At 43.5% G+C, this 11,237-nt stretch overlaps 1 protein-coding gene across 4 annotated transcripts in view; it reads left to right on the forward strand.

Moving 5' to 3' along the window:
- TLE3 (TLE family member 3, transcriptional corepressor) overlaps window positions 1–3,323 on the forward strand; it is a 170,734-nt gene extending 167,411 nt beyond the window's left edge. For all 4 annotated transcript variants that reach the window (XM_069624215.1, XM_069624216.1, XM_069624214.1 and 1 more), the window contains one exon: window positions 607–3,323. In XM_069624215.1, coding sequence (XP_069480316.1) covers window positions 607–714 — 108 coding nt within the window. In that variant the 3' untranslated portion in view covers window positions 715–3,323. The remainder of the gene's footprint in view (window positions 1–606) is intronic.
- The last annotated feature ends 7,914 nt before the right edge of the window (window positions 3,324–11,237 follow it).

Below are 11,237 nucleotides of genomic sequence, written 5' to 3' on the forward strand. Positions count from 1 at the left end.
CTCTGTTTCGGTCTGTCTAGGGGCGTCCCGGCGGTATGCCACGCTCATGTTAAGATCTTTGGCCATGGTGTGCTTCATCTTCTTGTCTTACCTGATGCCTATTTTGGGATGGAAACCAGATGAGGTCCTAGATCAGCTGGAACGTTGGGATAATTACCTGGGAATGAGGCGCGTGGTGGGAGAGGATCAGGCGCGTCCTGGTTATGTTCCTTCCCCCTTGGTGGCATCTGTGAATGAACAACATAATGATGCTTTGATGGTGAAGCGAAAGTAAAACAAGTGTTGCCAAAGCTGAGCTGGATCACTGTATTCATATATTTGGTGACTGTATTCCCAAAGAGGGGTGGTTTATCATATTGGTTGAGTTTTGTGCATGTATTTGACTATGGTCCCAATGTTCACTTAGTATTAGTTCCTCTTGGATGAATGTAGGGTACTTGGGTATGGAGACTGCTTAGCCATGTGACTTTCTAAATGTATATGCTTCTCATGGCAATAAACCTAGGCCAGCAGTAATAATTTGGGTTGGGAATCCACTGCCGCTAACCCAGTAATCCAGAGTTGGAAAAGCATTGAAATGTGTACTGTTCTTTTTTTTTTTTTCAGTCAAAAGAGTCTTCCTCTGTGCTAAGCTGTGATATCTCCGCTGATGACAAGTACATAGTCACCGGATCTGGAGACAAGAAAGCCACAGTGTACGAGGTGATCTACTGAGGACTGATCTAAGGGGACAGAGGAGGGACTCTGGGAGATGCTTGATCCCGCCTCCCAAACGTGTTCTCTTTTTTTTTGTCTATCACCGGCCCTACCTCGCCACAGACTTGGCTGAAATGAGCAGCCTCCGGTCATCGGGCCCGGCAGCAAACGAATGGCGATTCTCCGATCGACGATGGAGCTTCTGGCATCTTGCTGCTACCGTCCATGTGGAGACCTAGCCTTGGAGCACAGCCGGCCGCCTGCGTATACTTGGTACACATTGAGGCCTTGATTAAGCAGGATTCTTTGATCCAGGAGGATGGATGTACATCTTGTTACGATATTTCTGTGGCACTGTAAAAGAACATACATTCTATTTTATTTTTTATTTTTTTGTGATATTTTTTTATGGCGGCTCTTCAGAAACGAGACTTGTGAATATTGTGAATAATGTAAATACATTGTAGGGTGAGGTGCTCTCCTCGCCCCTTTCTCCACTTGCCCAGTATTTCTCCAGAGTGTCTCTTCTGCTGGTGTTTTCGGATGCACGGATGGCCGAGGAGGACTCAATCGCTTCTCTTTTGTTGGAAGCGTGCTCTAATGTGCAAAGGCCATGCTAGTATATCTTTATTTTGGCGGGTACCAGAGATGCCTGGGAACCTCAGGCCATTTTTGGGAGATGGAGTGGAACAGAGGGTTTAAACCACTCCTGTCAGGCAAAGGGTTCTTTGCCCCAAATACAAAGCTTATATTCTTTTCTTATGTTTTACTTTGTTTGATAATTGGAAAAAAATCTTTTTTGAAAACCTTTTTGTTAACATTCAGAAACAACCGGATTTGTTCAAAGTTAAGCCCTTCTAAGAGGAGGCTGGCTTGGTAGAATGGATCAGAAGACTCTGGCCTGTCCATCAAGTGCTCTCCACTCTTTGTGTAGGCGTGGTTGTTTCTGCAAAAGATGTCGGTCTCTTCCCTGCCCACGGGCTTGCTTCTACAGGTGAGCCCAGTCACTTATGCCCTGTGCACAGCTGGTAATAGTTTCAAGTGGTCCCTTTGTAGGCAGATGTGACCGATCCACTGTGGCAGCCGCACATGTCATTCACCTTTTCCTCTCCTGCTCTTACTGCGCCTCCTCCTGTGCTTCCTTTCTACTTCAGTGGTGCTGCCAAAGTAATTGTGCATGAATGAATGGCCTTGGGCTGACCCTGGTGGGTAGGGTGTGGGGGTTGTTTCAGGTCCTTTTCTCAGCCGGCAAGCATCCTTCATCTGGCCTCTATTTCAAATGTCCTTGTTCCTCTAGTGGGCCTGAGGAGGTTGTCTGGGTCGGAAGTCATGGAACTGCACCCTTGAACATTTCATCACCGAGACTGTGGTGTGTTCTACTCAAATGTAGCAAGGTGTGGAGGGCCTTAATCAGCTGAGCAGAGGTTTTTGTCACATCCGTTTTAAGACTGAAGGAGTGTCCAGGAATTATTTTCTGTGGCACGCATCTTAAGTTGATTAAGAAAGGCACCAGAAACATTCTGGGTAGGGTGGGATTGACTTGTGCCCCATGTGGGTGCAATGTCAGACAGAGGCCCAGAACAGGTGCAACCTCTAATTATGTGTGCATTGTCTTTAATGTCATTCTAAAATGGCCTGTCTGATGAGCTACCTCTCCCAAGAACCACATTTCAGGTACATTTTCAGGTGGTATTTTTACACTAGGAAACACACCAGCGGGTGTCCCCCTGTCAGTAGGGGGAGGGGGTCCAGCATAACCGTGGTTCACATTTTCTTTTAAAGAAACTAGTGTTACTCGCCTCTTGCCCTGTAACTCTTCACGCAAGGTCCAACCAAGCCTATGGCCAGATCCGATTAGGCAAGTTTTTCAGCCGTAAGCCTGTCACCCCCCATGTAGACATTAAGGATTTCCCAGTTTCCCTATCCTGTCTGGCAGATGCAGAGTCTAGAGAGAATGGCTGGTGCCCCTGAACAAGGTGGTAGGGTTGGCTCCCAATACTCAAGTCTTGGTGTGCCTGTAGGTTGAAGTGGACCTGCCTCATTCACGGTTGCTTAAACTACAGCGACTGCTTCAGTGCTGCATTATGTGTGACAGACCCCTCTATCTCTCTGAATGAGAAGAGCTGGTCCCTCTGGTCACCCCAGGCAGAGTAGCATATGCAGCCTGTAATGCTGGGAAACCGACATGATGGAAGGTGGAGGATATATAGGCGATGGTGTAAGCGGTGAATGCTTTGAACTGACTGGGTGAGAATAATGTATACAGCCGACTTGGGCAGTAGGGCTGTCATTGGCCATGTTTGATGGGAAATGGGAATACCGTTGCCAAGACAAGTTTTTTTTTTTTTTTTTCCCCCCCCCCCCCAAAATTTTTATTTCCCCCAAAAAGCATTACACAGAATTTAGCTCAGGGAGCCGGAGTGACTGTTCACTTTTTGTATTGCAAGGAAAGCAAAAAAACAACAAATTGTTTAACCTCATCAAACATTACAGAACTGGTGTATTTTTTTTAAATAAAGTAGTATTTTGGGGTGGCGGCCACTCAGTTTATGGGGGTTGTGTGGGTTTTGCAATCTTGTTCTTTTCTGTACATTGTTATGACTGAGTAAAACGCCTACGCCCCTCAACTGAAAATGTCTGTTTTTATTCTCTCGCATAAGCCCCCTGACTGCTGTGGATGCACTGTCTGCAGTGGGCGGAAACTTGCTGCTCTCCTCGAAGGCTCTTTTGCTCAATCCTTGTAGTTCTGCCGCTTAGGTTCCCTGTCTGTTTGGTGGGTGGGCTTGAATGGTTGCAGCATTTTCTGGTCATCCCCTTAAAGTTGTATTTTAGGGTCAGTGGTGTGTCTACCATGCATTGCTGCCACCTGCTTCTCTTGACACTCTGTTGCATCTGAAAGAGGTGGGTGGTTTAGGTTTGTGGGGAGAGAGGGAACATGAAAGATAACGTTGCTGTTGTGTTGGTGTGTACAGCCAGAAAGTACTCTGAACTCTGCATGCTGGTCTGTGTATAGGTGTTCTTTCTTAAGCGCGTGCAGGCGTTTGTGTCCAGGGGGGAGCCTCGTATACCAGTTTTGCTAGGATTTATTGGCTGTGATGGAGTATCAGGTTGGTTGTAGAGGTGTTGTGTTCTGCTTTGTCTGTTGGGAAGGTTAAGTCGTCAAGTTAGCTTCTCTGTTGTGTAATGGAGTATAGGATTTGCGTGTTTCGGTGTGAGGCGCAGTCAGCGGAGATCTCTTTGCCTTTGGAGAATCCTCCTTGTGTGATTGTACCGATGTCCTGGTTGTGTGTGTGGTGCACCTGGGGTAAGGGTACTTGTGAGAAGTCTGAAGGCACCCGGAATGGTATGGTGTTCCTAGCAGCGAAGAGTGCTGTGCCTAGTCCTAAAACACACTGGAGAAAAGCTAGGGAAGCTATACGGGAACAGGTAGCATTGGGGCTACCAAGTCAAAAATTAAGTGACATGACTCGGAGGGGGGTGGGGGGGTGGCAATTACCCTAGGGGCACTGAGGAGCAGAATTGCAGTGGCACACCGGAGAGCAGAGACAGCCCTTAAAAGCAAAATTACAACAGGGCTAAATTACACTGGGACGCCTGGGAGCAGAATTGGAGTGAGACCCCTTGGAACAAGATGAATGGGACACCAACAGGGGCTGTAGGAAACGCATACAATCTGCAGGGTGGAGGGGGAGGGGACACCTTGGGGGCTTTGCCACAGCCACAAGCCATCCCTTATTCAAACTAACACAAGGCAAGGCCAGCCGAGTGATAAGCACATGTGTTTAATACATTTTAAAAGAAAACCCCAGCAATAAGGGCAGTTTTCAAAACTGCAGCACTTCAAATAAGTTGCAAATTTCCCAATGAAGCCACAGTATTTAAAGCTGCTTTTGTTAGACCAAGTATTTTTGCACTTCTAGAACAAATGGTCAAAGGTTTGAGATCTTCCAGCACGGAATTTGAGGAACCAAAGTTTTCTTAATATCGTTTGTGATATCGATTTAGTTGTAGTGAGGGTGCTTTTAAAGTGATCAGTGGACATGTTTTAGTCTCAAACAATGTTTTGAATGGTACACTAAAGATTGGTTGCCTTATGTAAAAAAATAAATTAAAAAAAAGGTAAAATCAGTATTTGAGGTTTCTCCGAATAAGGACATGCAACTCGGGGATATGTTTCTACACTACTGGACCACCTGTAACAGTAGGTGCATTATTGAGAGGTTTACAGTTTTCTCCAAAATGTATTTTGGTTTAAAAAAACCAAACAATGTCTGCAAAAAAATATGTTGTTATTGTAGGATTATATGTCTGAGTATTCATTGGTGGAGAATACCCTGCTGGTGCCCTATAGCACGAAGGTGGCACCAGTGACGTATTTCCAATAAAGTCAACTAGGCTACGGCCTAGGGTGGCATATTAAAATTGAGGCGGCCTCGGGCATGACATATTTGTTCAAAAGGTGTTCACTTTAATTTTCAAATTGTTCCACGTTGGTTTAAATTGAAAAGACAGTCCTGAAACTCTGACATCCCTTTTCGGAGTCTGGCTGGCTGCTGCGGATGTCCACTGATGCTGGCCTTGTCACAGAGTGACGTTGCGATGCGTGACGTCCTCGTCTCCAATAGGCCTGCTGAGCGATGGCTAAGCCAGGAAGCCAAGCGCCAGCAAATCGAGGAGAGCGCTCTCTGCTGCAGCAGAGGTTCATGCAGCTTCTGCTCTGGCCTGGGTTGTGGAGGTCTTGCTGGGGAGCAAAGATCGTCAGGGAACGAAGCAAACCCGTATACAATTATACCATCCAAAGAACTGTAAATCGGTTGCAATTTAAACAAATCATGCTTTTTTTGAAAACGGCTAGTGGTCTGTCGGGCTTTATACGTTTCCTATGGGTTTCCTTTCTCATTTTTGTTTGTGGGCAGCGTTTACTGCACACACAAACAGCAGGCTTTCACTTTTGAAGGCTTTGAAGTTCGGCAAACTATTAGCTAAATCCCCCAGCGTTTCCTGTCTAAATATGACATGCTGTACTTAAATATTAAACATTTCAGATGCGGCTAGCTCGGTGAAGGGCACATAACTTGGAACAAAACATATATAGTTTTGTCACTTACTCATTAATCGCAATAGTTTTCTATTCATGTGTTGGTGCTTGTGGGGGGGGGGGGTTCCCATTTCAAAATGTTTGGTGCCCCCCTTGCGTAACAGCTGGGAAAAGCAGTCTGAGACCCCTGTGGGGTGCATACATTATAATGGAGGGATACATGATACCTACAGATTATCAGAGGACAGGTAGCTAGTGGGGTGCTGAAACACTCTTATGTCCACTGAAAAGCTATTAAGCACTTTGTCAGAGAGACACTAATGTAGTTGAAACTGGAGTAAAAAGGCAACAAGGTAACGGTGCTGCTGGATATTTACTGTAAGGGGCCAGGGAACTGTGGCGTCTCGGGCTGCCAGCAAAAGCAGCCTGTAACGTGATAAAAATATGAAAATAGCACATTTTATATACTAAATGAAGACGTATTTTACTTTGTTATAAGTCTGACACATAGGGCAGCTCCTCTGCTCCCCTTAAAGCTTTACAACCATTTCAAATGAAAAGCTTGACAGGCCCCATGTAAGCTGGGTAGGTGATGGACAACGCAGTGTGTTGCTTGCTAGAGAAACTACTATGATTAGCAGTATGCATTGTGGATTCACCATGGTGATCCTCCAGGTGCCTTTCAGAACTTCCAAAGAACTTGCATACTTTTCAGTTGCGTTCACCAGCAATCCTCTTGCCCTTTTCAAGGTCTCTGCATAATGTCATTTGCATGCATGGCCACCTAATCTTCATGTGCACTGACATCACTGTGAATCCCATCACAGAAAGTGACATCGATCTTTGATTATCAAGGGAATTTGCATTAAAAGACGTTTCCATTCCAGGAGAAACATAACTTTGTGGCGTGTAATGTATGAATAGGCACTGTGATTATGGACCTACATTCGTCTATTTAACCACGTTTCACAGTTTCTTTTAAAAATAGATTCATTTTAAGGCCTCCCTCTTTTGTCCTCCCACATAAGGCACAATCAGGTAGGGTGATTTGTTCAGGAGAACACACTTTGATTAAAATGTGAAGGTAGGGTGTGAACCTGATACCTTTGGACACATATGGTCTAATCTTTGGCTGGTGCAATATGTATTAATCTTTGGCTTTCAAGAGCTAAAATAATGCTGTTTTATAGCAATGACTTAAAGTACACAAATCACATACTAAACCATACAGACAAATACACCATTATTCCCACATTAATACACCATTATTCCCACATTGGGTACCCTTCAGTTGGTTCATCATGTTATCTGTGTACTTCAAAAGTCAAAAATACAAAGCGGAGTATTATTTTAATTCTTGAAAGCCAAACATTCTGAAATAATTGCCCCTTGTTGCAAGAAAAGGGTAATTATGGGGTTAAGAAATTGCTGACCTGTATCAAATCCCAGCTTTATCCCTTGACTAACGTGTGTTTTTTGGTCCGCTCATTTACTCATTGTTACAAGCAACTTCCTTGAAAAACATTGAGGTGCATGAATGAAATAGTTTTGATTCACTGCATGAGAGGAGTAATGAAAGCAGTGTGAATGTCCACTAAAACAGCTGAAGGCGTGGTGTAATGTTTACTGCTCATATGAGGGTTGTGGGTGGTATGACTTGTTTTCTTTCGAATTCTAGGACAGCCAGTGTAATTAAATGAATATAATAATGTCAAAACTGTCTTAGCACGGGGAAAGTTTATGCAGAACATGGGAAGGGGTTGAAATGTATTGTCCACTCCAATTCAGTATATTTATGCTTCCGTCTCTTTAAGGAAAGTGTGGACACAGCATGGCAAAGGTGCAATCTCTGGCAAGGGGGGTTGAGGAAACTTTGCAGGGAGGGACTAATGCACTTTGTTGGGCCTAGGGCAGCAGACAGAGTAAATATGCCACTGGGTGGCTTAGTGGGCAGAGACTCACTTAGTGTGATTTCTGTTCCATTGGCATTCCACTGCTTAGGGAAGATCAGACTGCTAATGCCCCAGGCAATACCTGGGCACTACTGGTGGAAGCTCACTCAAAATGCTGTCAATAACACATGAGTGAGAGGAGACCAAGGCAGACCTGTTCACACCATTCACAGGCATATTATATTGATACTGTCACACAATAATCATCGGTAGAATTGAGAGGGGTTTGCAGATCGAATTCTTGATTTAAAATTCCACCTACCCATAATCAATAACCTGAAACACAAGTTTGCATGACATACGTTTTATTTTCATACATCTATACTACATTACACTGGTTTAATTACACATGTATGAACAATCCTAAGCAAGAAGTTAATTTATCTAAAATGCATGCAACTATGAAAAATAGGATATCCATGTAATTCCTTAACATTCCCCTGTTTCCAGGTACTGCAGTTCCTCTCTTTGGAAAAATAGCCACAGAGTAATGTCTTCCAATTATTATAGTCTGTGATGATCATGTAAATTTGTTTAAAAAAATATGTATTTTTGTGATGTTTGTTACACGTGACAAATTCTGTTGCTATTTTGTTTATCAACAAGATCCATCATATATTTAAGTATATTGCACACACAAACATGATTGAGTCTTTGTTGAGTCACAGTTGAACGCAGCCAGGATTTCAGTCTTCGCAAAGCACTAAAGCTCCTTTCAGATTTGCAGGAAAATGCTGTGGAACAGTTAGTAGGATCCGCAGTAACTTCGCCACCTGTGCAAAGAAAGAGGTCTACCAATTCTGAGACTGAAGAATACTTATGGACGCTTGATAATGTTGTTAATGGTGCAGAGAGGAGGAAATATTCGATTTCTGGGTATTTAACAATATTTTCAGAGCTTCTGCCTTTTAGAAGCAGCTGTTGAATGTGTTCATACATTTGGAAGCCTTCCTGGTCAAAAACGCTGTGTAAGTTGAATATAAAAAATATCAAAGTTCAAAATACTGTGGTCTGTAGTAGTCCTAACATTTTCAGCTAATACTTCATCAATACATTTTGGAATTTGATGCCTATCACAGTTCATTCTCCGTCAATATCTTGCTACCATATGGTAATTGTACATGAGTAGACTGTCAAAAGATTGTTCTTTGAGAAGCTTTAGGATGGCACTGTGTGTGATTTACAGCTGCAATTAATCTGGATGCTGTTTGTTGGCATCCTTGCATGCCAATATTCAAGCACTCGCAGAGCTGCATGAATTGGAGAACAATCTGCAGACTTAAAGATATTCCCTCTTGACATTTTTTTGAAAGGCCATGGCACGAGCAGAAAAATCACCACTCTTTCTGGAAATTGCAATTTCTTCTAATGTTTCCAGAATAGCTTCATAATTATCCATTACTTTTTGTAGAGCTTTTACCCCAACCATCCAGGGTGTGAGACACAATGGCTTGATTTTGGAAACCTTGGCTGGACCTTCAGTTGAATGCTGGACAATGTCTGCAAATATTGTGCGGCATGTCATAGATTGCCCAAACAGGGTACCAAGCTCTTCAACCTAGATTATAATGACATGTTTAAGTTCTTCTTCTAGATGGGTGAACCTTCCTCAGGAACGGTCAATTTGGGTCAAACTCGGTAGAAGGGTGGGGTTTAAGATGTCTTACAGAATATTGTATAGCAATGCAATGGAACCGAACCCCACAGACTGGACATGGCTGATACAAGTTCTCAGAGCTTTAATATTTACCTAAATTGGTAATATTTTCTGTGTGGAAAACTGTATGTCCTGGAACCACTTTTGCATGTAACGAGCAGAGAAGGCGGTGAAGAATCTGTTACAACAAATATTGAATAGTTTGGCAAGTATCCAGTTAGGAGGAACCGCCTTTGCAATAGAATCAGGACAACATATCTCCAATAAGGGAGTCATACTATCTTTATTGTGCGTACTTGATGGATTAAGTTAAAGACACTAGTTATTGCAGACGTGTCATCTGTAGACAATATGGGATCCCTTGCCGGGAGGTTACAATAGTTTAGTTCTAGTACCAGACCAATGGAGTATTTCTGTCAATGAAAATCCATCTGTAAATAAGGCAGTTGTACATTTGCTAGGTAACAGCTCTACTTCGCTGATGTTTATTAATCCATGTCTCAAGCAAGAGCTATCTGGCCGTCTATTCATGGCAGACCGGTGTGAGGGTAACAGAGTGCCATGCTGGGAGTACAGCTTGTAATAAAATTAATAAAAGCAAAGAAACCGAGTGGGTAAGTATCCTCAATCAATTGCCCTGTGAAAAATCATAATATTTAATGGTTTGTTTACCTGCTGTGTCGGAGGAATCTCACTCTTGTTTAGTGCCGCGTTCTCGCTGTTGATCTGGGAAGCTAAGTGTTGCTAAGAAACCTTATATAGGCATCCCAAGATAAAGAAAACGGTGGCCATCTTAGAACGGTAAAAACAATATGTAGTGGCTCAAAAGGGCCAATGAAGTCTCTTAAATAATGCCTCGAGTGCAATATAAAACAGCCATATTTAAGGGCTGTTTTCATAATTACTATCTCACATGAACCTGGCATTAAAGGTCAAATCATCTGTATAGCAGTACTCTAGCTTAAAGCTCAGCAGAAATATAACGAATCAAGGGACAGTATAAGTCTTCCATTGGCTGAAGATGTATAACTGCACCACTCCAGGCAATTAACTAAATCTGCCAGTGGTGATGTTAAAAATCATCAAAGAATTAGTCATGGCCGCCCCTCTATGAGAACGAACACGTCAAAAATGGCCTGCTCTATGGGATGGTACCCACTCTAGAGTCCGCAGCCACATTTTAGCTCACTGTACCTTTCATAGATGTTGTTATTTTGCATTTATATAGCGCCTTATGTACCATTGGTATGGTCTGAAGGCGCTGGTAGGTTGAACGCCCTTGGGAATCGAAGTTCAAGTCAGTAGAGAGAGTCAAAGGTGCGTGTGAGCACCGGATATGTGTGCAGCTGGAGTGGCATTCGTGTAATAGCTGCTTCGTAGCGGTAGGTGTGGTGTTGAGAGTTTGTTCTGGCAGGATTTATCCAGACTGATTGTGGCTGCGTTAGGCCTGAGGAGAACGCCTGGCTGGGGGGTGATGGGAAATACCATTTGCATATCCGTCTTTGTCCCGCCCACATGGGCAGTCCAGCACTGAAATGGTATGGCAATTCCCTTCTGATCAAGAGTACCAATAGCAAACCCATACATGTGTTTCTGCCTTGTTGGGCATCATCAGTGATGTGGCGCTGTGCCTCTCTGAGAACAGTGAGAAAGGGGTCCACGTCTGGATGACCCTAGGACACTTAGGGTGACTAAACCTAAGGCATTTCTTTGCTGCACTGTCCATGCGTGTCGTACAAAGACTGATATGCAAATGGATATTTCCCATCTGTGAAAGGTACAGGGAGCTAAAATGTGGCTATGGCCTCTATAGTGGGTACCATCCCATAGAACAGACAATTTTTGCCGTGTTCCTTCTCATAGAGGGGCACCCATGACTACATTTTTTTAATGT

This window comes from Ambystoma mexicanum, chromosome 11, assembly GCF_040938575.1.
Source record: "Ambystoma mexicanum isolate Mex_15411 chromosome 11, UKY_AmexF1_1, whole genome shotgun sequence".
NCBI lineage: Eukaryota > Metazoa > Chordata > Amphibia > Caudata > Ambystomatidae > Ambystoma > Ambystoma mexicanum.